The sequence below is a fragment of the Columba livia genome, chromosome 5 (genome assembly GCF_036013475.1).
Source record: "Columba livia isolate bColLiv1 breed racing homer chromosome 5, bColLiv1.pat.W.v2, whole genome shotgun sequence".
NCBI classification, from domain to species: Eukaryota; Metazoa; Chordata; class Aves; order Columbiformes; family Columbidae; genus Columba; species Columba livia.
In genome coordinates this window covers 12141941-12166752 of record NC_088606.1, presented here as the reverse complement: position 1 = coordinate 12166752, position 24812 = coordinate 12141941, and the positions used below count along the sequence as shown (strand labels likewise).

General features: G+C 43.3%; 3 protein-coding genes and 1 non-coding gene across 12 annotated transcripts in view; 3 read left to right on the top strand and 1 right to left on the bottom strand.

Annotated features, from left to right (window-relative positions):
- Positions 1 to 120: 120 nt before the first annotated feature.
- Positions 121 to 14111, top strand: ZNF839 (zinc finger protein 839). Of its 3 annotated transcripts, none has more exons than XM_065063445.1 (8): positions 122 to 2572; positions 3487 to 4410; positions 6460 to 6711; positions 7482 to 7574; positions 7917 to 8069; positions 9704 to 9844; positions 10847 to 10985; positions 12736 to 14111. In XM_065063445.1, the coding sequence occupies exons 1-8, from the start codon at positions 1868 to 1870 to the stop codon at positions 13725 to 13727; spliced, it is 3399 nt and encodes a 1132-aa protein (XP_064919517.1). In that variant the 5' UTR covers positions 122 to 1867; the 3' UTR covers positions 13728 to 14111. The 3 variants fall into 3 exon arrangements, with proteins under 3 accessions (XP_064919519.1, XP_064919517.1, XP_064919516.1); XM_065063444.1 differs by having other exon boundaries at positions 3484 to 4410; XM_065063447.1 differs by lacking the exon at positions 7917 to 8069 and having other exon boundaries at positions 121 to 2572; positions 3484 to 4410.
- TRNAI-AAU (transfer RNA isoleucine (anticodon AAU)) lies at positions 1164 to 1237 on the top strand. Its single transcript has one exon. It is a non-coding gene; the product is annotated as a tRNA-Ile (tRNA).
- CINP (cyclin dependent kinase 2 interacting protein) lies at positions 6513 to 24567 on the bottom strand. 5 transcript variants are annotated; one of them, XR_010472755.1, is made up of 6 exons: positions 24449 to 24567; positions 22878 to 23046; positions 21395 to 21521; positions 19694 to 19823; positions 17573 to 17850; positions 6513 to 7056 (listed from the first exon to the last, which is right to left on the bottom strand). XR_010472755.1 is itself a non-coding variant. In XM_065063459.1 (5 exons), exons 1-5 carry the CDS (start codon positions 24453 to 24455, stop codon positions 18578 to 18580), a joined length of 540 nt encoding a protein of 179 aa, XP_064919531.1. In that variant the 5' UTR covers positions 24456 to 24567; the 3' UTR covers positions 17519 to 18577. The 5 variants fall into 5 exon arrangements, 3 of the variants coding, with proteins under 3 accessions (XP_064919531.1, XP_064919530.1, XP_064919533.1); XR_010472754.1 differs by lacking the exon at positions 6513 to 7056 and adding an exon at positions 14808 to 14950; XM_065063459.1 differs by lacking the exon at positions 6513 to 7056 and having other exon boundaries at positions 17519 to 18684.
- The window catches only part of TECPR2 (tectonin beta-propeller repeat containing 2), a 44907-nt gene continuing 44559 nt past the window's right edge, over positions 24465 to 24812 (top strand). The window contains exon 1 of one of the 3 annotated variants that reach the window (XM_065063443.1): positions 24465 to 24619. The gene's annotated coding sequence lies outside the window, so the exon portion shown is untranslated. The remainder of the gene's footprint in view (positions 24620 to 24812) is intronic. The other 2 variants (XR_010472748.1, XM_065063442.1) reach the window with 2 other exon arrangements.

The following is a 24812-nucleotide window of genomic DNA, read 5'->3' as shown; positions in this document are numbered from 1 at the left end:
CCGTCCGGCGAGAAGGAGTTGACGCATGCGCAGTGGGCAGCACGCAGGGGCAGCTGCTTTGCTTGCCCCGCCTCTCCTCAGCGAGTTTGCGCAGTTGGGGGAGTGCTGGTGCGTGTGCTCCGGTGTGGAAGCGGCGCCGCGGCGGGGCCGGGGGCGGCGGGCAGGGGCTTGTCCGGCAGCCGGCGAGGTTGAGGGCCCTTTGGGTCACGGAGCGAGTGGCGGCCTGATGTGTTTGTACCTCCATGCATGCCTTTTTTTTTGTGGAGCGGTTCTTGCCCGGTCCCTCCGCGGGCCGGTCTTTCCCGAGGCGGTGGCGTCGGGCCCTTGCCTCGGTGAGGGGTTAAGGCGTGCGGGCCTCGGCCTGAGCCGACGAGTGCGCCATAAAACCACCAGCGGGATCGGTGGCCCTGGCTGGTGTCGCGGTATCTACAGCACCCCAGAAAGCTGAGGTTTATCTGCGGTGATCGCCTGATCCCCAGTGGCTCCCGTGTGCCACTGCAGGTAGCAGGCGGGCTTTATTTCTGGCGGGTGGGGGGGTGCACTGCATTCCCCCAGCTCCCGGTCTCTATTCGGGTTCTCACCGCACCAAACCCGGCATTTTGGAGAGGTGTCCCCACCCACCCTGGTCATGGTGTTTGCCTCTTGGTAAGCGGACATAATGTATTTTAATGTAGGGTTCAAAGCTGTGAAGAAACCTTGTCTTTTAAATGCTGCGTAACTCGTAAAAAGCAAAATATTAGGGAAAGGAGAATAATTTGTCCGTGAGAACCGAGATCCTGATGGTGCATTATACAGCCAAATGAGTAAATGTTTTAACATAAATGCCCAAAATAAATTATTTACTTAAACTAGAATGATATCCTAGGAAGCCCGGAGAAGTAATAGTGTATTAGGAGGTGAAAGAAGCCCCCCCGCGAACATGGCCTGTGGTCGTTGCTGCCCCCCGGCCGCTGTATCTCTGTATGCGGGGCTGAGTGCTTTCTGGTTGAGCTGATCAGTTAAGCGTGTTCCCGCCTGTGCGGGCCCAGCTCCGGCGCTCCCGGGAGCTGAGGAAGTCACTTGCTCCGGCTGTCGCTTTTTTCGTCCCTTCCTTTCTGGTAGAATAGCGGCGGGTTTGCGTAGTGACGTTAATTGGCCTGCGGAGCAGCCTCACGCCGTCAGCTGGCCGGTTAGCTCAGTTGGTTAGAGCGTGGTGCTAATAACGCCAAGGTCGCGGGTTCGATCCCCGTACGGGCCAGAGTCGCTTCTTTTTCTCTCTCCTGTTCGTCCCAGCGGCCGCCTCCCCACCGCCCCGCTCCTGCTGGCACACGCGGTGTTACCCAGCGCGGAGCCCACCGGGCGCGCTGCGGCACCGCCCGTGCTTCCGCGGCTGGTGGAGCCCGGGCCGGCTCCGGCAGGGCGCGGGTTCCTGTACCTGCGAGGGCGGCTGCCACGCCAGCCCGCCCGCGGCGTCCTCGGGTCACCCCTGCAGGCGCGTTTTCTTGCGTGAGGGCTTCACTTCGCGCGTGGCACAGGCTCGTTTGCCGCCTCCTTGTTGGGCTTACTGCCCACGGGCGCGTGGAACCCCGCCAAGTAAGAGTGAGTGACGAGTACATGCTTCGCCTTACGAGATGGAACGCGAAACCGCGTTAATTCCGGGCAGCCGGCTTACACCACTCGTGGGTCCCACTCGCGCCCACGCACCTCCGAAGGCTTTTGCCCCCGCCAGGCCGCCGTCGGTGCCGGGCGGCCCCGCCCTGGGGGCGCGGCGGGCTGCTGCCGGGGGCGCCATTGGCCCGCGTACCGCCGGTGCCCCTCGCTTCGCCCCGTGCCGCTGAGACCTCCCCGGGGGGGCCGATGCAGCTCCCGCCCGCTGACGCCTGCCAAGATGGCGGCTCCTGAGGAGGGGGGCACGGAGGCGCCGCCGACCCCTCCTCTCGCTGAAGACGAGCCCCCCGGGGGGGCGGCCGCCGCCTGCGGGGCTGCCCTCAGCGTGGCGGCGGGCAGGGCTGCCCGGCCGGCGGAGGAGGAGGAGGGCGGGGGCGCCGTGGAGCCCGTGTGCCCGCCGCCCCCCGCGGAGCTCCCGGAGCTGCTGGCGGTGACGGAGGAGTTGGCTCAGAGCTTGGCCGCTCTGGAAGGCGGCGCGGCGGCGGCCGGCACCGTCCTCTACCTGCAGGCGGACGGGGGCCTGGTGGAGGGCGCGGGGCTGAGCGCCGAGGAGCAGCGGCGGCTGCTGGAGCAGCTGCTGGCCGCCGCCGGGAGCCCGGGGCCGGGCACGGCGGAGCCGCCGCCCCCGCCACCTCGGCACGCCGCCACGCCGCTGGCCCCCGCGGAGCTCCAGCGGGTCATCGAGCAAGTGAGCAAGGCCCAGGAGCAGCAGAAGCCGCCGACAGCCGCCCCGCCGGAGCCCTGCCGCCGCGGGGGGTGCCCGCCGCCCCGGGACGCCGGCCCGCTGCCGCCGCAGGCCTGCGGGGCCGCCCCGCCGCTGGCCAGCATCATGCACAACGCCGCCCAGCAGCTGCAGAGCGTGGCCCAGCAGGTCGCCCTGCAGCAGGGCAAGTCCTTGGCGGCCGCCCGGCTCCTCCCGCAGAAGGTAACCGGGGCGGGGGCTGGGCGCGGGGGACGCTGCGGCGCCCGCTCGGTGCTGAAATCCACCGCCCAGGGCACGTCTCGGAGGGCGCTAGGCTTTTTCTTCCTCCTTCCTCCTCGGCCACACCTGCCCTTGGGTGTAGACTCGAGCCTCGCAGCTGAAAGACACAACTTTCAACGTGGTTTAGAAGAGTCTGCGTTTGAATGTAGATAACAAGCTGCTGTGGTCAGTATTTTGGCCCGCCTACACGTGCAGCTAAAACGGATTAGAAAAGCTGTTTCGTAGTGGTTAAGCGGCAATGCACAGGTAGACACTGCATTCCGCTCTTACAGAAGGTGACAGTACCTGGGCTTTCTGCCCACGTTTTGGGGTGCAGGTGTTGTCAAGTAATCGGTTCAAGCTGAGGCAGAAATTTGGATGAGGAGGGAGATGAACAGTAATGCATAGCTCCCCTTAATCGTGATCACAAAGTTTTTTTTCAACAGAGCACTTGCAGTGGTAAGTCCTGGATCTGGTATTTGGCCCGTATCATTTAGCAGGCTGTAAGTTCTCCTGCGTTTGAGCTGCTGAAGGTTATGACTGCACCCCTGTGATGGCATTGGCTCTGCTATTGCAGAACAGCTCTGCTTGCAGGATGCAAAGCTCTGACATGGCACGAGAGCAAACTTTACATGCTTTAGTTGAACAGCAGTCACATCAGGGAATATGCAGGAAAGCCCAGAGCTTGAAGGAAGGGAATCTCTGCTTTGGTGTTAAATCTGTGCTTTGATGCATTAAAATGGAAAACTAATGATGGGCATTGGTTTCTCTGTGCTTTGCTTTAAAGGCATGTGTGTATCATCTTGATAAGTATTGATAAGTATTATAAATACTGTATTTGTGTAATCTCAACTCTTCCTTTTTTTCCACAAAAGCAGCTGGAAGCCATTTGTGTCCAAGTTCAGCCAGGACAGATGAAGGAAACCGAAAGGCCAATGCCTTCATTGGCACCAATCCAGTCCAAAACTATAATGCTGAGTCAGTCGGTTGGTAGAAATTCTAGTATATCAGGACTTGGCATTATTAATCCCCAGATAATTAGGATACAGCCTGTTACAGGAACTGAGCAGCAGCAGCTATTCCTGCAGAGTTCTGAGTCTCCAGTTCAGTTGCTTATGCAGAGACCTTTACCATCTCAGGGATCAGTGTCTGTGAACAAGATTCCCACATCTAAGATGATAAATGGACAGAAAGCTACGCGTGCCACAGTATCAGCTACGAGGTCTCCAAATATCACCATGGTTGCAGCCAGTTCAGCAAATACCCTGATACCATGCCTTGAAAAAAACCAAAAGGATGACAAGTTAAAAAAATCCTTGAAAGTGAAAACTCGTTCTGGACGGATTTCACGACCCCCAAAATACAAAGCTAAAGATTATAAATTCATTAAAATGGAGGATTTGGCTGATGGTCATCAGTCCGATTCTGATGACTATTCTGAGCTGAGTATAGAAGATGATGAAGAAGGAAAGGTGAAGGGAAAGGATGCATTATTCAGTTCTTCAAATTATAATCTGAAACCCAAAATGTTTAAATGTCAGACTTGTGAAAAATCCTATATAGGAAAAGGAGGATTAGCAAGACATTATAAACTTAACCCAGGCCATGGACAGCTGGAGTCTTCACCTCAAAAAATACCTTTAAATAAGCCTAATGGAAGTATATTTGTGGACAATGCCTGTGGAATAAGAGAGGGAATGATGAGTCCAGCACATTTGGATTCAACTGCTGTCACTTTAAATAATGAAAATGCACTAGCTACTGATCTGGAAGGAACTGTTGATTCGAAGGCTGGAGAACAGGTAAAGTGTGTTATTTGGAAAACCTGCCAGTTCTGTAGAAAGTAAAATGGCACTTTTGTAGCCATATACTGTACTCATTCATCTGAGTTCCTGTTGACAGCAGAGTAAGACTAAAGACAGGGATTTAAATGCATGTCAGTTCAGTAGGACGTGTCATTAGTAAAATGTAGAAGTTTTGTACTGCTCAGATACATCCACCAGTATACTAAATTGAACAAATTTCCCATTTAAGTGCTTTAAAAATCAAGTTATTGTCTCTTGCAGCGTTGCAGGAATAGTGTTCTTGCACAGGCACATAAAAAAGTTTGCTGAGTGTTCATTTCCTACTGGTTTTCTGACATACAGCTTTTGGCTTGAAAAACCCTTGTCTGTGTAAATGGCTTTCTTCTCTGCATTCGGATAAGACTACTGTGTGGTTCAGTTCCAGCCTTTAGCATGTTAGACAGCAAGACATCTTCTGCTCTGTCAATTTCTGTTACGGAAATAGAGATTTTTCTGTGATGACGCTTGTTTGGAATCCAACAGAGTTTTTCCCAGAGCAGGTTTTTGAAGTGTGGCTTAGCTACGCCTGCAAACCAAACACGTTGGTGAAACTTGAGTCTCTGGGTTGGAAGCTACTGTAGCTGCACATTTTTTTCTGTGATGTTTTTGGCTGTTCACTTCAAAGTAAAGTTCCTCTTTTAATGTCGAAATGGCTCTAACATCTTGCAGCAAAAGTGGATACAACTGCTGTCTAGGAAAAAATACTCATTTAGATGCAGCAATGTCACATTTATTAGTGTTATTTATAAATGTGAAGTTGTTCTCAGAAATGTGAAAATTTACAGCTTAAGATGCCAGTGCAGCAAACAAACCTCCCCCATTTCTACACTCTTCTGTCATCTATGGAAACAGAACTGCAGAATGCTGAAGTCTGCTCTCTCTATTATTGTGTAGTGTTACTTGTGCAGCACTTATTTTACTCAGGATGATGGGAATTTAGAAAAATTCCAGTCAGTCTCATGTAATACCACTACTGACTGCTAGATTGCTATTGCACCTGCTACTTTTAACTAGCAAATAAGAATTCTACAAATTTGCACTTTAGGTTATTGATTTGTTCCGGGTTTTGGCCAGGTGAATACTTTCTAGGAAGAATAGCAGGATTATTAAAACTGGTACATTGATATAGACAGGAGGGCAGTCAAGATCCCCAAGCTCAACCTAGTCTGATGTCATATTTGGAACTAATTTAGTAATTTAATCTCCGGATAGAACTGACATAAATTTGCCCTTTTTAGAGCTCTCCTAATCATTAGAATAGTGGGGGACTACTGAATATTTGGATTGGAGTGGAAATGTACTGATTATGAAAAAAAGCCTTATCTAGCTCAGGACTATTGTAAATGCCTCTCTTAAAAAATACTGGGACATTATTAGAAATTCTAGCTTGGAAGGGAAGATGTGTTCAGTAAGAAATCACTGCTTCGATCACAATGGTAACAATAGAAATTGTACTTCTCAGCTGTGTTCTTAGGGAAGACTAAGGATTTTGAAATGTGGAAACTAGGCAATATATTCTATTTTCATTTGTAGTTACCAGGCTTGTCAGTGTTCATGGCTGTTCAGAATTTTTGTCTTCCATATAAAGCCACTGTGCTTTGACAGTTCAATGAAACCAGTTTTTTCTTTGGGTGTGTTTTATGGGTCATTATTTCTACAACTTCTTTATTTGAAGAGGACATATTTTATTTCAAATATATTACATATATTTAACCGACATAAACCAGCTCTTTAATTATATTTCCTTAAGCTTTGTATTTTGTATGACATTTTGTGGATCAAAAATTCTGACTTTGCAAATTATGGCATACATGTGTTGTAGAAGTAGAGGTCTTACTAATGTGGTGGATTTATTCCACAATTTTCTTAGCAGTTGTGCTTGTATCCAGCTTTCTATTTATTTAATATGCTGTTTATTGTTTACATAGATGAAGAACTTAATCATAAAATTGTCTTCTTCAAAACACTGTTTAAAATGGTGAACAAATACTTTTTCTTTTAATTAAGATTTGTAAGTCTGCAGAAAGCAGACATATGTTGGCAGAACAACAAAATGAGACCAGTTCAGGACACCGGGGACCCAAAACACCAAAAGGACCTGGAAGACCCAGACGACCAAAGAGACGTGGTCGACCAAGGATGGGTGGAAGATCCAAGTGTTCTGGAAGGCTTAGCAGACCTGGTCAGTCCCCTTCAAAGTCACTTAGTAGTGTGTCAGCAGAGCACAATGTATTCAGAAGAAAAGCTAGGTTAAAAGAGGTATGGTTCTCTTCTGCAATTACTTCACAAGTATCTTCCCCCGCCTTTTTTTTTTTTTAATCATTTATGTTCAAGGAATCATTTTCAGAAAGATTGATTTTTATTTTTTTTAATGATTTTTTTTTTTAATTATATCCTTATGTACTGACAAGATGAAAGCCTAAGACATCTTCTAAGAAGAAAGCTTTTAAGTTGTCTTTTAAGGAAAGAATACTTCTAGCAGAACACTGGACAAAGAGAATGTGGGAGTTCAGTCTGGAGAGGGTCTTTTGACATGTGGATACCCTCTTGCCGTCCTTCTGGAGAAGCAAAGTTACTAACTGCTATTGTGTATCTCCTCCAACACTGTAAAGAGAAATAAACCTAACTGAGGTTGGGGGACATCAAAAAGGAAAAACAAAACCCAACACAACCAAAATAAAAAAGCCAAACCCACAAGCTCTTGGAGGAGGATAGAATTGGGATAAAAATCCATGCAACTAACACAATATTCTGTTTGTTTCCTATGTGTTGTGGAAGATCCTTTATGGCTGTTGATGTTGCTCTTCGCAACATTTGTGGGACTGAGTTTTGTCTGTGTAGGGGTAGTAATTGTTCTGAGGTTTTCTAATTTATCTCCTCGGTTGGTGTTAATTTGCATCTATTCTCAATGCTACTTCAACATACAGTGCATTTTTCAAAAAACGTAGTGATATTTTATGGTCTGAATGTGGGATGCATAACCTCTGCAGGCTACTTTGCTCTAATAAACTCTTTCTGGCTTTTGACAGCTGATACAACAATGTGATAATGAAGACTTAATGGAGCTGGCTCTCCCACGTCTCGCAAAGCTTGTTACAGTATATGAATTCCTGTTGATGAAGGTAAGTTTTTATGTAAAAAAGTTAAATTATTTTAGGGAGACTTCCACTAGCATACATAAAAAGATTCCTTTAGAGATGTATGTGAATTTTCTAAGTTAGAGTTGTGCAAAATGTATGTGTTCTATGCATCACTCCAATCTTAACACAGGCAAAACTCTGGTAGGTCTCTTGATTGAAAGCCTGGCTTTTTGCTGCCTAGGTCAGTGGCATTTTTGAATATTCTATATCTTTTGACTTCAATATTTCCGTTTTAAAATGTTGAACAAAACAAACTGACAAATTTCATTTTTTTTTAAATATAGGGAGGGGGAAACAAACCCTTTTTTCCCCTCTTATTTCTAGGTTGAAAAAGGGTATCCAGCCAAAGCTTACTTCCCAGATGTGTATAGGGAATTTGAAGACTTGCATAATATGGTAAAGAAAATGGCTTATGATCATCTCAGTAATTCTGATTTGCTGAGTTGCCAGCAGCCTGTTGAAATAAAAGATGCTAAGGTAATAAAGCACTCTATTTGGAACGGTGATTTTTTTTTTCTTTGTTATATTTATTTTAGGTGCTTTGCATTTTTCTTTGATAAGCTTTGTCATCCTGGTAATGTTATTTAAAGAAAGTATGTTTTTTGATGAGCAAAATAGACATTATTGTAAAAAGGCTAATAACTAACTGAAAAGTCAACAATAAAACTGCAGTTCTAGTTTGTGGCAGTAGATACAACTAGAAATATATTTAAAATAAAATTCTAGCAGCACTGATATGTCTTGCATATTTAGGGTAGTATGAAGCTGCATGTTTCTGCAAGGTTTATTCAGCATTAACTGCTAATAAAAATACATCTTGATGTTGGATTAGGATTAGTGGGTTATATTTAAAATGAGTGGCCTTGAATTAAAGAGATAGGTGGTTTCATTGCAAAATGAGGACAAACTGAATACATCTATGCAGTCATACTAACGAACATGAAAGGCAGTGAATACATTAATAAAACTGCAAACTTATTTCAGTGACTTTTCATTTGTTTGCTTATGCAGCTGCATCTAGAAAGACAATGTAGGTTTGGTTTTCTGGTTGTTGGTATTTGTTTTTAATGTGGATCTGTTTGTCCTTATGGATCGTTATCAATTTATGTTACCCTTGCTTAGAACAAAAGTATAACGTTTGTACATGTACTTAACACTTGTGGTTTTCCCTTCTCTCAGTAGAGAAAACACTACTCTGTATACTACCTCCACCTAAATTTCCAAACAATGTGCTCATGAAGGTACCTGAGCACTGAACTTGTTAACTGCTATAAGAAGGGAACAAAACTCAGAGTAGGGTTGGTGGAGATCAGATTTTGCTTCTTATAATAACCCTGGATTAACAAATGAAGTCCTGTATGGGCTGTTAGCAGTGGTTAATACTTATTTTTCAGAATAAATCATGATGTTCAGTGTACATACTAAAAAACTTACCAGAATTACAGTGTGCTCATCTGGCCATTTTGTAATTAACATTTTCTTTTTGGTGAAATGAAGGTGCATCAAGTAAAGAGATGCTGTCGATACTGGCAGTCCTAAAATGGAATCTCTTTCTTGGTTCTCTTCAGTGTTAGTGTGCCTTCTTAATACAAAAGTGTGCTCTTAAAAACCAAAAACCAACGAAAAACCCAAACAACAACAACCAAACCAAAACCCCAAACCAGAAACTGGAGAAGCTGTATAGTAGCACACCTACATAAGGATGAAGCACAGGAATGGAATGGGGGCAGGAGGAATCCATAACTACTATGAGATACTCTTAAAGAGGAAGACTGAAATGTTTTTTTAAATAATGGAGAGCCTCAACAGTGTTCTTTATTAAATTCTGCTCTTAGTAACTGTCTGTGGGTTCTATATATAACCATTGTACTCTTAATTTTTTTTAGTTTGCCTGTTAATATTCACCTTCAAATAAAGGTCGTGTTCTATTAATATGGAGGCTACTAGAAAACATCGATATCTAAATACTTTATTGAGCTATGACGATTGTTGTTAGACTAGACCCCATGTAGTTCTAGTTCAGTTTTAAGGAAACGAATCAGTATTTCAGCATGTGTGTATTCAGACTGGAAAGGCTAACTTTGACTTTTTTCCTATAACTGTTTTTAAAGGTTGCTGAATCACTAGGAATTACAGAAATACTCACTGGAGAACAAAAGACGGGAGGCGTAGACTCTTGTTCACAATGTATAATTAAAGTGGTTAGTGAGCAAGTGCCTGTGGAGATACTGGGACAAAAACGGTTAGCTGAGGTACGGAAAACCTTTGTGAAAATTGACAATCAAACTAAGACAAATTAAAACTTGTTAAGCCAGCTAATTATTCCTTACAAAACCTAACTAGTATTATCTGACTCGTATTAAAGTAAGGCTATCATGGTGTTTGGAAATACTTTAAAAAGTGCTCTCTACTGTGGTATCATAGCAGAGTGTGTGAACTAGCATGCTAAGATGTACTTTGGGAAGACACTTGGTACCGTTCAGGATGGAATCTCAAAGGCTTACAGGTAATTCATGATATAAGGATGGAAGAATTTTGTTGAGGTGCTAGTAAATGGAGGCCACACAGTGAGAAGGATCCTCAGATTCTACTAACTTGTGTTAGAGTAAATGGGATTAACCTTGAGCAGGCTCAGATGCTGGAGAAGTGGTTGCTCTGCTAACTGGTGGTTGGCAGAGGTGCATGAAAATAATTTATTTCTTTCTAACAAGCCAGTTGACCCAATTTAGTCTGTTTACAGCTGTAGCAAGGAACAGTGTTTCCTCTTCTTAAAAGTCACATCTCTGTGGTCTGTCCCCTTAAGTGTTCTACATCTTATTTAATCCGGAGTTGTTTCTGTTGGTGGATATATAAGACTAGTGCTTTTCCACTTTCTGCCTGTGGTTGAATTTAAAGAGCTGATCAGTATTTCTTCATTGACCAAACAATGCTGGGCAGGCTGTTCACAGCCCTTTACTGAAGTTGGAGAGTGAGCTTATAGTAGGTTTTATGCTGTACAACGACTCAGAAAGGCTCAAGAAGCAGCTTTGGTGTTGAAGCAAGGGCAGTTTGTTTCAATCAAATACCAAAAGTGGCATTTCGACAAAGTGTGAGGTCTGTGTTCAAATCCTTTTACGAAGACCTTTAGTGTAAAATCCTGTTTTCAAGGAGAGCATCAGTTCACTACCACGAAGTGCCCACAGTTAGTTTGTCATCTTTTCCAGTATTGTCAGCTGTTACGGTGGCAGCCAGTTAATTATCTCTTGTATCGACAGAGCTCAGGGGAGGAACTGTTGCCATCAGCCAAAAGGACCAAGTTAGAAGACGTAATGGAGAATGTGAATAATGCTTATGCCAGCCAAGATGAAGTGAAAGAAAAGAGTGGGAATTTGTGTACACTGTTTGAAAAAGATGGTAACCTCTTCAGATTTTTCCAATCATGTTCTGTTTGTGGAGGAGCTGAACAAGTCTCTTTGTTCTTCAAGCTACTGTGATTTTTGTCTTAAGGTTCCACTTCGTAACTTGCTTCCCAGGTCCTTTAAAAGCAGTTGTTTAATTGAAAAGACCTCATGTGGGGGGAAAAAAAGTTACAGATGATGCAGCCACGGCAGTAGCTCAACTCTAAATGCATGATAATCCAGTTATTTATACTTCGGCAGTACTAGGAGCATAGTGCTATCTTGTACTGTGTGCTTCCTGACTGCTTCTTGGCCCTTAGAGCGGAGGTGGTGCATGACCTTAGTGTCAGCTGTGGGAGAGCGGAGGCAAGGGAAGCAGCGTGTCCTTCCTCTTTGCCCCAGCAGGTCACAACAGCAGAATCATCAGAGCTTTGTGTGTCCTGGGGGAGGGGGCGAGCTGGCACAGGCTGCCCTGTATCCCAGAGGAGATGCTGGACCTAAGGATTGGAATTGAGGCACCGTTTTGCACCACAGCCTTTGGGTGGTTGCCTTTCTTTTTATCCCTTGTCTTTATTCCCCCTGCCCGCCAGACTGGCAGGGGAACAGTGGATTAGAAAGTGAGATGGGTCCCCACGTGTCATCTCTAAACTCCACTGGTCTGTTATGCAAAAGTGTTGCAGTAATTCAGAGGTGTTGTGATCACTGTTGTGAAAGATTCCAGCCCTTACCCATCTCTAGTAAGGTGTGTCTATCAGTACCATCTCTTGCTTTGCAAATACCTCTTTTGGGGTTGCTTGTAAGCCGCTTTGCTTTTGCCCTTTGCACGTCTTTGTGTCAACAGTGGTGGTTTTGTTTTCCCCCCTTAGTTGGTTTTTCTTTCTCTGAAAGGCTCTCTGCATGACCACGCTTAATCCTTGTTGTATTATGATTTTCTTCTGCGCTATGAGTTTTTAACATTTTGTTTCACATCCACCCGCTAGTAAGGCCTTTGCTAGTCTACAGTACAAAAATTTAAAAATGGTGCTTTCTGCAGGGTTAGGCTGCCTTTGTTGTACAGTGGTATCTTTCACAACAAGAACAACCTACTTGTTCCCTTTGATCTTCAATAATAAAAACTGGCACTTCATGCTATTACAACATAGTAGCTATTGTTCAGCTACCGCCTGGGTTTGTGACCTGGCTCTCAGGCCAGATCAAATGACCAGTAAAGCACACTACATTCCTAGTGTTTTTTACTTGTTCTGTCACAGGATGAAAGTGCTCCTGGGACTGTTAGCACAGCTAATTAGAAATGTAGTAACTTGATGACATGTCTGAGTCCAGGATGTACTTGATTATCAACAGAAATTGTATCAAGTTTAAATGCTTCTGTCGATTTACAAATGGTAATGGGGATGAGCAGCTGACAACTTTGTGCCTCACATATTCTTTATCTTTTAACGTTATCGGTTGTACGCCAAATGGAAGAAAATTGACTTTCAGCCCAGGTTGTTTTCAGGATTAACAAAAAAATGCTTTTACCGTAAGCTCCTGTGGTATGGAAATATTCAATATTTTGCTATCCAAAAATTCCTTAAGCATTTTTATACTGGCCCTCTCAGCGGAAGTGCTGTGAAACTGTTCTAAGCTGCTTCAGGTTTGCTAATCTGGGGAAGGCAAGCAGGGAAGCAGTCTAGCTTTTCCTCCAAAATTATTGCTGAAAGATAATTTTTTGGATGTGCAATATCAGATTGCCCAACAAAAAAATATTTCTTTCACATTTTCAGGTTTTAATCCATTAAACGGAGAAATCCTGCTTTCAGAAGATAGTCATATAACTTGCTGCACAACTGGAAATACATTGCTGACAGTGGAAGAACATAACTCACTTGCCGATTCAGGAGTTAGAATCAATGCTGAAAATTCAGGTACCTTCTCCCAGACTGTGAAAATGAGGATTGAGTATTCCCAGCCTGTGAACATACAGGGACCAGATATGGCAGGTGAGGCACCTCCGCTACATTCTGAAGTTGTATTGCCTGCTGAAGTGGACGGCTCACCTGAATTAGTTCAAGCGCACTTTGTGAGTGGGAACGCAGCAAGTGGGCTGTCAGCTCCTGAACTCTGCAGCTCTGTGTCAGAGAAGGCAATGGGCAGTCTGAGCGCTAGCGTACCAACAAGCAAAGGAGATGGTCACAAGCAAAACTATCAGAAATTGCAAGAAGAAAACCAGAGTTTTGCAATTAAAGGACATTCTGAACAACCTCATAATGCTGATGTGGCTGATGAGATGCAGGAACTTGAAAGAGTTTTTTCAACAAATGTTGTGCCAATAACCTACACACACAGCGCCCAGACTGAGTCGCACCAGAGCCCTGCCCAGGAAGCCTCCCTGTCTGCTCATGTGAACCATGAAAACTCTTTCAAAAACATGACTGAATTTTCATGTGGGACATGTGAACCACATGAGCTGGAGAATACTGTTACTGTAGATGAAACTGTAGCCTTTGAGATTACTGATGAGAGCCATGATTTTTTGTCTCAGGGACACGAACAGATTTTTATTCAGACTTCAGATGGGCTTATCCTGTCTCATCCAGATACTGCTGTTTTGTCTCAGGCAGAAGGTATCGTGATTGTAACCGATTCCAATGGTACTACGATGCACATTCGCACACCTGAGGGTATACCTTTGGAAACTGTGGAAGCGCTATTGGCAATGGAAGCAGATGGCCAAAGTGAAGACATTTTGCTCTCGCAAAGTGAATTGGAGCCATAAATTAGAAAACTGTATATGCTTTCTTCTGGAAAAGACTGACTATAAAATGTATATTTTTCTAATGTGAATACTGAAATAATGGAAATTTAACTTATTTGTAAACTGTTTTTATGCCCTGTACTTTTTATAACTTATGTTTATATATATCTAGCAGCGTTGCAACCAAAAATTATAGAATTAACATTGTTCTATTTGCTTTATGTGTTGGGGGTGGGTGGAAAGTGGAAATCTGTCAACCCTAAAACTGTTGCACTATTCCCTTTTGTTACATAATTCCTTTTCTCTTTAGCCATCTAAAAATGCAGTAAGTTGTACTGCTGTTCAGCAGTGATGTGCTGTGTACTGGCAAGCTGTATATGGGTGAAATAAAGACTATATTGAAAATGTGTGTTTTCTGTGCCACTGAGATAACAAAACACTTTGTTTTTCCACTTTCTTAAAGCTAGCTTGAATATTCATTAGCATCTAGACTTAGTGTGTAAATCTGCAAGGAAAAATGAGCAGTTTTAAATATAACCCACAAAGTGACAGCTTAGCTGATCCTTACTTAAGTAAGCATCCGCTGAGGTAATAGACAAAAATAGCCTCAAAGAGGACCTGATTTGTACTGAACTGTTGGAAATGTATTTAGGCGTGCTTGTTTAATGTTCAGCTGCACCTTTAAAAGTTGCTGTTAACTTGGACAGAAACTGGAAGGTGTGTAAGTAGTGATCTGATTTTCTTTAGTGATACCAAATCCTTTTTTTCCTTCAGTCTCTGATGGTCTATTTTTGTTATACTTCTATTATACTTTTTTTCTTTCAGATGGTGCATCCTTTATCAGTTCTGAGCTTTGACCTTCCTAGTAACTCTACAAGGACCTGTACTATTTAATCATAATAAAAATACATCCTTGACTGTAATCCCGGTTTCTCTATGCAGATAGAAATCCTACCAAATTACTTATCTACTTTATCTACTGCTTTTTGTATTTTTGTCACACTTTCAGTATGTTGCTTGGATGATGATATTTTTGTGGAGACCTCCTAGCAGCTTCTTGTCCAAGGCACTGTCCTTCCAAGAAGCTTAAAAAAAACAGCCTTAAATGACAAGTATCTTTATCTTGTTCTTGTCATGTCATAGACATTACTGAAAACCAGTGACATACCTTTTAAATGTCTGTGTTGCCTCATTGCTGAATACATGAGGCTACCATGAAAACTGGAGAAATCAGCTAAAAGGATCTGTAATAAGCAGGAGAACAAATATGAGCACTGAATGTTGATTTTTCATGGTCTTGTTACGGAGGAAAAACCTAACAGTAAAACTGAATCTAAATAAGAGAGGACAACTTAGAGATGGAAACAATCTGCTTTACTATGTCCCTTTAGTATGGTTGGGTTTGCAAGTTTTTTGTTGTCATTTGGGGTTTTTTTGTTTGGCTGTTTTTTTTCTTGGTTGCCTAAAATAGGAGATTAACTTGCTTAGCCAAACCACTGAATTTATGTGTGGATGTGAAAGATGTCATCATATGTTAGTGAGCTCCTGTTTGGTTGTCGGGTTTATGGTGTAGTTATTGTTTTGTTTTGTTTTTTTCTCCTTTTTTATTTTTCAGGAGGTGGTAACTGTCAGAGGATACAGGCCTAGCTTGTAAATAAAGCTACCACACAAAGCAAGGTTCTGCTGGCCTTCCAAAGTCTATGATTGCAGTGAGCAATTCTTTATTATGCTCTTTTATACTGACTGTCTAATAACTACATCTGAGGGCTTCAAGAGTAACAATGAACTACTTAAAGCTATAATGACAAAGCATCTCTGCAGTGATTTTGCAGTGATCTTGCTGTGTCTGGTAGCAGTCAACGAGCAAGGGGGTCTGTGAATATGAAGACTCCTTCCTGAAAAGCTTATTTCCTCTTAAGAAATGAGAACAAACCACAATTTCCACCTGGGCAGACAATGAAAATTTGCCTCAATTCTGCCTTCCCTATTGATTTGCACATGCTGGGAAATACAATACACCCACTCTCATCTTAAAAGAACAATTCTATAAGTGAACAAACCTTTTCTCCTTGGAAAATATTTTTCAAGTATGAAGGTGTTTCCATAGTGACAAGGGTCTGGCCCTACTCAGATAAATGAAGGTGGCTGTTAAACTAGGTGGAATGCTTGCAAAGGAAAATAATAACTCCACAAAGCTAGTCATAATTGATTGTATTCTCTGTGAGCTACAGCAGGCTTTCCGTTCAGACACTAGAAATTTGGGGTAAGAATAGAATACTGTTAAGGTGTCAAAAAAAAACCCCTGTTGAACAGAATAACATGCTGAGAAAACTCTTCCAATTCTTCTCTGTTCTGTTACTGCAGGAAACCTGTGTATTTCCTTTACCAAGCTCATGGGGTTTCAACTTAGAACGAGTTAAGTGACCCTGCTTTTACTATCAGCAATGTGTTCCAGAATCTCTCACTGTTCTAACTAGATTTTTCTAGTGTCAAACCACAGCCATTTCATAGCAGCGTGCATTTTGTGTTACTGTCTTTTAGTTCAAATAGTTTCTTCAAGGAGAACCAAGGGTAAACATCTGTCAGGGCACAATGAGTCAATGGCACTCAGAAACCCTGCATAATTGTGTGAAATAGGCGATCTAAATCAACAGTTTATATAGGAGCAGGTCATATGGGCAATCAGTCAGTGGGAGGAATTTAGATTAATCATAATGAAGTAAGCAGAAGGCCTAAATTCACTATGCTTTAGGCATTTAACTAAAAATTTGATGACACAGCTGTGTAGTTTCCACATTGTAATACACTTTTCTGAAAAGTGCTAATTTGCAATAGCAACTAGCAATTATTAAAAGCTGGGTAAGTGTAGCAGCTTCCCCATGCTACCCAGGTCTGACATAACGGTATGCTACAGGGATTATTACGACTTGAGGTGTGAAAGCAAGTAAGGGTATTGAATTCCACTTCAGCTTTTGCATGAACTTTTTCTCCCCAACACACTCCATACTCTCTTTTCCAAGAAAGCCAAGAATTTGAGCCACAGATTCTTGTCATGTGAACTGCTAACCAAAAATAGAGAGGGGGCACGCCTTTAAACCCAAACCATCTCACATCAGAAACAGCAATTCAAGGAAAAACTCGCTGAGCCCTATGACAGCAAGCAAACAATATGGGGTAAGGACATGACTGAAGTAGGTCTTGTTTTTATTCAACAGATGCTTTCATGAAACATCTCTAAAAGAAAAAAGTTACAATATATTAAAAGAGACAAGACCTTTTCCCATAATGCCTGTGGAATGGTGAGTTGTACTAAACCTGCCCAGTGTGCTGGTTGAGGCTTGGACCCCTCTTCAAGGGTCATGTACCTAACCACACTATAACCAAAAGCAAACCAGAATTCACACTAGTGCCTGCGACACCGTTTCAGAACTGCATACCAAACCACGTGGATCCTTTGGGATGCTTTGTTTTGTGCTTTCCTTTCTTTTTCCTCATTGACAAAGCAAGTACAAAAGCACTAGCTCTGTTAAATCACGCAAAAAAAAACCCATGAATTATGAAGAAGTGCTAAACTTTTACAGTGAAAGGGATAATGTAGGTATTTTAGAACGTCATGACTTGGAAAATATTTGAATTATTTGCTGCAGGTGTCTATGTGCATTGGATCCCCTCAGACCACCAAGCAGTGCTTACCTCTCTCTGATTATAGGGGACTTGGCCTTACCTGTAGCCTCTCTATTGCACTTAAAATGAATGAAGCAACCAACACCAGATAGTCCCATGAAGAAAAAGGCATATCAGCTGAGACAAAATAAATACAAACAGAGACAAATATTTTTAATAAACTTTCCAAAAATTCAACTTACTTGGTAAGCCTTGCAATTTGCCATTTCAGATTCATGTAAGCATCACAAGAAGCCAGCCACGTAACATCTGAAATTCTAGCACTGTCTGTGTCCTGTTTCCAGCAGCATGGCTTCAAGCAGCAGTTGGCTGCTGTTCTCAATGTAAGGCTGGTACAACCATGATGATAAATAGACCATCAGCAGATCCCGGTCCGCAGAATGAGCAATTTCTTGTACAATTGTTTGCTTGAGTTGTAGCTCCTTCTTGTACATTTCAGAAAGCTTCAGAGAAACCTCGTCTGAAATGAATTAAAAGTCAAGCACATTGACCAGAACATTTCAACAATTCTCTAAAAGTTAAATTATACTTGTAATATGTTGATCATCAAAAAAAATCTTATGTTTACATAAGCTGTTACCCATATCTAGACATCTTGGGTTTTACAGCATTAATAATGTTTGTACACTAGAATATAAAAAGTTAAACAATTTCCTCAGATTTTGGATATATTTTATATGCTTGCGATTTTGACATGAATTCTAGAATAAGCAGTGGTATTGATTCTCAGAACTCACTGTAAAATGAGCAATTATAGATACTCTTTCAAAAAACCGAAATTTTGTTTTCAAATTTGGCAATGCTATCTTGAAATACAAGTTTCACATTTCAGAGTCACTGTTGATTTTGCCTAATCTAAAGGATGTCCTCACATGTTGCCAAGCACTTTAGCAATGCATGATCTCCATTAAGTGACACCAACACCCTGGAGAAGACCGACAGGAGACCTCATCCTGTTCTACAGCTTCCTCACAAGGGGAGAAGGAGGGGCAGGTGCCAAACTCTTCTCTTTAGTGCCGAATGACAGAACCCAAGGGAATATCAGGAAGATGTGCCAGGGGAGGTTTAGGTTGGACTTGAGGAAAAGGTTCTTCACCCAGAGGGTGCGGGAGCACTGGAACAGGCTCCCCAGGGAGGTGTCATGGCCCCAAGCCTGACAGTGTTCAAGAAGAGACTGGACAACGTCCTCAGACACATGGTGTGAGCTGTGGGGTTGTCATATGCAGGGACAGGAGTCGGACTTGATCCTTGTGGGTCCCTTCCAACTCAGGACACTCTAGATACATTATATGATCTATGAAACAGTGAAAAATAACAGTAAAAGAAAACAACAGGCCAAAACTGAAGGGTATAATGTAAAATACAATATTGTTACTAGTTTTGTTAGTAATACTGGTAGGGGGGTTAAAATACATTTATGTAATAATCTTATCTGACTTTATAAAAAAATAGCCACATAAATGATTTTTAAACAGAGACTGATCTTGTGTTTCTAACCTAGCCTGAACTATCCCTATCTTCAGGAGGATGCAGTCTTTCATGGAGTTGAGATCATTAAAGGATTCAGTCACAACGAGTGTTTTGACAGCAGTTGTCTTCATCATTCTTACCCTTTTAAGCTTGCAGAAACTAATACAAAAGATTCCTCCTAACTTTACGGTAGCGAAGTAAGAAGCAGTGCTTCGCCAAAGTATGACTTTTGCTTCACAAAGGCGGCAGTTGATTTGCATGCAATCAGGCTTCTCTTGAATTCTGTTTTAAAACTGTGGCGCTGGGAGGCAGCACCTTTTGCCATCAAGTGAATGCTAAAGGGATTGATACTCGCAGTAGACAATAACTGAACATTTCTTTACTTGACTGACATTGAGATAATTGTATTTTTCTTTTGCTGCCAGAGAACTAACTGAGGCATGGTGTGTTCTTTGCATTCAAGGATTTCATTTCAGTGCCAAGTAACAAGGCAAGCCTGTTAAGCCTATGGCTTAACACCACCAGTTGCAAATATGTCTCTACAAAGGCTGTGGCTGTTCTGGCGTGGACACTGTAAGCTGCTGACAAGCTCAGTTTTATGCTGTAATTTTTGCATGTCAGACAACGCTTGGCAATTCATACAAGCAGTCAGCAGCAGCAACCTAAAGCCAAGTGGTACTTTCATGTGTTTATTGATTAGTTAATCCTAAGGGAGACTGATACACACTCTCCCTCTCTAACACATCCAGATAAAAGGGTTTATTTTTCAGTCCTAAATTAGATGCCATCAACCACACAGCACAATTAGCTAAGATAATCAATATTTTACTTACAGAAGTACGGTGTGGGCCATGTATGAAAGAAGTGCGTTGTGCAGTTCCCAGCTCCACGGTGGTATGCTTCCAAGTCACAGATTCCTTTAGTAGTTGAAGTAAGCTTTTCCATTTTCATTTGTATTTTTGTCTGGAAATGATAAACACGTAATGTTAATGAACATCACAAGACACCAGGCTACTATAATCTTGAACATTTTCTTAAAACACACTATTTCTCGAGACTATTTCAGCTTAGCATTACTCACTTTTTTAACTCCAGGCAGGAACTAAAGCTGGAATTTATATACGGATTTAAAATGAGATACCCTAATATTTTGAACACTGCAGATATGACTTACTGACTCTGATTTTGCATGATTCTTTTGTTTCCCCCATGTAGAGATATATTAAAGTGCGCTCTCATTTTTTCACCTCTCTCTCTATTTTCGTTATAGCAATTTAGTAGTGGAGAAAAACATCAGGCTGCCTACAAACAAGGTGGCACAAGCCCTGTAAACACATGCTTTCTTACATTACCATGTCAAGATGACTTAAATTTGATTTCAAAATATCAGCGGCAGGTGAGAAAAGCAGCTCAGGCTGTGACTGACAATATATCTGGGCTGATTTAGCAGCTTGCTTCGAAAAACAGGTCATTCCATCCACTTCCTTCATGTTGACCTGACTTTCTGTATTACTGATGGAGACTAATATTTACAACACAATGGAGTTTGCAGGCAGTATCTTTAATTCAAGAAGCTAAGCTACAGATATTTCTATAAACTTGTATGGTGGTACAGACTTATAAGGAATAAAACATAAAATACATCTGTAGAAGCTATGTTTAGTATCCAATCTAACACTGGCTGCTTAGACTCCTGTTATGCAGGAGTAATAAAAACTTCCATCAAGACACTTGGTAGTGTGAATACAAAACTACCTCAAGGAAAAAAAAACACTGTTACTTTTTCCCACAGAACAACATTTGAGGAAAATCCAGCTGCTTTCCTGTTTATTCTAAATACTGGACTGGTACCCTGTCTACATAAAAAAATAGATCTATCATCTCTTTGATGGGCCTCTACTTTGGCAGATGGCCATAAAACTTATTTTTAATATGAATTTTAAATTGCAGTATCAGGCAAAAAAAAAAAGTTTCCTGTCAGACTGACAGGTGACATTAATTCCTAGCAATGTATCCAGAAGAAAAGGTGGGTTACAGATAATTATCATACTCCACTCTCCAGAGAAGGCATTATGCACAGAAAATGCAGGCAGGCAGATTAAAAATATAACTCCATTATATCTGATCAAAGAAAACTGCAAAGATATGATGGCAGGTAAAGCACTACTTCATGCTTTATTGTTTGTTTGTTTGTGTTTTGTTTGGTTTCGGTTTTGTTTTTTTCTAAATAGAATATTCAGGATGAGAAAACAGAAAACTGATGCAGTTTTAGAATGCATTTTGGTATGACGCGTTTTCATTTTCAGAAGATCATTTTATAATGGCAGGAGTAGAATTATAAGACGGCAGATGTAAACCTAACTTTCAAATTTACCAATCAAGCAAACTAATGGTGCACACTGGAAGCCAAAGAACAATGAATAAAAATCCCAAATTTCTGTTTACAACAAACACTTGAGGACATTTCCTTATGTCATACTTGGACACACTTGGAACTGATTCATACTGACTAAGACTGAAAAAATGAACATTACCATATGCTTTAAGGTCTCAAGTAACTCTGCACAGCAATTGTCCAGTTCCTCATTGTATTTTGGAGTTGGCTTTTCAGATTCTGCGGCACTGTTATCACATGCTATCTCCAGTTTATTGCCTTGAAATCTAAAACAGAAACATAAGGCAGGATAAACAACGGTATATAGGTTTACTTGAGCTGAGCAGGTTTAAAATCCATATGATCTGATCCTTTAAAATCTCTCACAAGCTGTTCATAAGAATTCCTACCTAAAACCAGTAGGAGACATAGCCAGCTGTGTGAGTAATTGGGGCTGGTACCGCAATCTTCAGAGGAGCAAAGAATTACTCTACCTTAGAGCATGTGCTTGAAAAAAACAGTTGCAGCTATTAAGATAACACCTCTCCCCATTTTACCTTGCCCCTGTGTTATAAGTTATTCTCTCAAAATGGTCATTTCCCTTCACAGAAAGGGTTGTCAGGCACTGGAACAGGCTGCCCAGGGAAGTGGTGGAGTCACCATCCCTGGAGGTGTTTAAAAAACAGGCAGATGAGCTTCTTAGGGACAGGGTTTAGTGACAGTGTTACGTTAACAGTTGGACTCAATGACTTTGAGGGTCTCTTCCACTCAAAATGATTCTATGACAAGGTGTGCCCAGCCTCCAGCTGCTCCAGCTAACAATCTGGTGCCTCAGCACAAGCTCACCTTCATGCACAATTTAAGCTACGACATTTCACTGTGAACCCAGAGCAGTCAATGTGCAGACACCTATCCTGTCTTGCTGACTTTCCCACAGAAGCTGTAAACGTAGACAGGGACTGCTAGAAAGTGAAACCAACATCTGACACTATTAGAGCAAAATATTCCTGAGCTTGTACCTGTCAGAACCCTGTCAGACAAACCCCTGTTCAGCTGTCAGGACTCTGGAGAAGTTTCTTTTCAAAACCCTGATAATTACAGAATTTTCTTTACACCATGAAGATTCAGCTCTACCAAAGTGTGGTGGGGTTTGTTTTGTTTTGCTTTATAAATCATCACTGTTCTAACATTTTTGTCTATATACATCACTGATTCTTTGTTAAAATCTGCTGAGCTTTTGATGTGAGTGAAATTTGGTAATACTGGCCTCAGTGTAAATATGCAAGAGAGTCAGCAAAGTCACATGAGCAGAAAACTATAGGATTAGATTCTAACTTTTTACATTACAGAAGAATCTTAAATATCTGTTATGCTTGACTATGTATAATAGACATCAGTTTCTTGCAAATATCATTACTTTATGAGATTATTTTAAGCTTGGAGACATCTATTATGTGAATGTAAAACGTTTATGCAACCACAAAGCACAACTGCCGAGTTTGATCTAAGAGCTAGCTTATCCACTCCGACTTGTTCTTTTCCTCACCTCCAAAAAGAACTTTCTAGTGAGGAAAACAGATTAATTTCTCAATAAAGGCAATCTTTATGTTGTCTTTACTCATATGTGTTACTAGCATACTTACTGCTCACTGATCTTCATGTTGACTATTTTATTTGCTGTAGTAAATCCATTATCATTCAGTCTCTCCCATTTCATCATTAAATTATGCCAGTCTGCTGCATTATCTTTAATTTTTCTTGCACTGACAGATAAAACAGGTCTTTTTGGAGTACCATCAGCAGGACTTTTTGCTGTATGAGAAAATAAAGAAATTCAAGCCATTTAAAGCATACAGAAACAAATCGGTGCGCTGTCCAGCAGCTGTTTGCATGAATGAATACCTTGCTTTATTGCTGAATATTGATCAAAGTAAAATGGAATTTACATTAACTGTCTTCAGATGAAGAATAGGATTTCATGACTATCAGCGTTGTTACAATTTACAAGAAAATCGTGTTATTAAAAAAAAAATGCAAGCATGTTCTGAGATGCGATATTGTAACCTGGACAGCAGTGGCTTTCATAGAATCATAGAGTGTCCTGAGTTGGAGGGGACCCACAAGGATCATCGAGTCCAGCTCCTGTGCCTGCATATGACAACCCCACAGCTCACACCATGTGTCTGAGGACGTTGTCCAGTCTCTTCTTGAACACTGTCAGGCTTGGGGCTGTGACACCTCCCTGGGGAGCCTGTTCCAGTGCTCCAGCACCCTCTGGGTGAAGAACCTTTTCCTAATGTCCAACCTAAACCTCCCCTGGCACATCTTCCTGCCATTCCCTTGGTCACTAAAGAGAAGAGTTTGGCACCTGCCCACCTCCTCCTCCCCTTGTGAGGAAGCTGTAGCTGCCATGAGGTCTCACCTCAGTCTCCTCCAGGCTGAACAAACCAAGTGACTTTAGCTGCTCCTTATTACAAATTCCCCTCCAAACCCTTCACCAACTTTGTAGCCTCTTCTGGACGCTGTTTCCAGTATTGGCCAATCTATTACAACACTCTTTCTGCCAATGTATGATAGTGAAATGCTAACGCAGCACATGATGGTAAGGAATCACGGCCATGGCTACTGCACGCGTGTGGTGCTCACACCATGAATTGATGTCTTGAGGCGTTTGCGAGGAACCTGGCCTCTCCTCAAGGCGGCGGGTGCCTTACCACCGACCGTAATTTCACGATGTGTCATTAGAGGAGCACACAGCAACGGGGACTCACTGCAGCTGGCTCTGCTCACACGCCAGCTCCTCCTCAGGGCGGCTGCGAGCAGCCGCTCCCGCCCAGGCCCGCAGCGCCGGCCGCGCTCGCACGGCTCTGGCCCGGCTTCGGGCCGAGGAACGGCGCCCGCCGCTCTTTTTGTTCAGAGAGACGCTCCAAAAGTGGTCACGAACGCGAAGCCCACACGCATGGCGAGACACGGGATTACTCGCTCCTCCCGGGGGCACCTTCCCCACCTACACCCACGCGTGAGCGAAACACGCCGGCGGCACGGGCGCGCAGAACAGACAGTGGTACTGTATTTATTTAGGACGCGCCAAGGCCTCTGGCTGCTGCCCCCGGCCCAGCCCCCCCTGCGCCTCGCTCCCACCCGGGAAGCAGCTGGCCCCACGGCCCGACCGGCGGAGCAAACAGCGCAGCCCGCACCGCCCCCGCTCGCTCACCGGCCATGGCGCCCCGCGGAAGTGCGCTCACGTCCGGCCCCGCCCAGGCCCGGCCCCGCCGAGCGGCGCAGGCAGCCGGGGCCGCCGCCGCTGCCTCGGGGCCTGAGCGACGCGGCGCTCTCTGCCTCAGCCTCCCGCCGGCGGCTCCGGCTGCCCCGCGCTCCCGAGGAGGTGAGTGGAGCCGCGTCTTCGCGGAGCCGGGTGCGAGCCGCCTGAGGGTCTGCCCTGGCTCTCCCTTCCCTTCCCCGGCCGCCGCAAGCCAGGCCTGCCGCTGCCGCCTGTTGCGGCTGGCAGGAGCGGGCGAGCCCGGCGCGGAGGAGGGAGTGGGCCGGCTGTGCCGCCCCTGTCCCGGAGGTTCGCCTGG

Bases quoted from the DNA above. Each gene is read 5' to 3' on its own strand.
- ZNF839 (XM_065063444.1), top strand. From the start codon at position 1,868: ATGGCGGCTCCTGAGGAGGGGGGCACGGAGGCGCCGCCGACCCCTCCT. The intron at 9,845-10,846 runs GTACGGAAAACC...TTGTATCGACAG, and splicing joins GACAAAAACGGTTAGCTGAG to AGCTCAGGGGAGGAACTGTT. The intron at 10,986-12,735 runs GTAACCTCTTCA...TCACATTTTCAG, and splicing joins TACACTGTTTGAAAAAGATG to GTTTTAATCCATTAAACGGA.
- CINP (XM_065063458.1), bottom strand. The intron at 21,522-22,877 runs GTAAGTATGCTA...TTTCTGTTTTAG, and splicing joins AACATGAAGATCAGTGAGCA to ATTTCAAGGCAATAAACTGG. The intron at 19,824-21,394 runs GTAATGTTCATT...TATCATTTCCAG, and splicing joins TTGAGACCTTAAAGCATATG to ACAAAAATACAAATGAAAAT.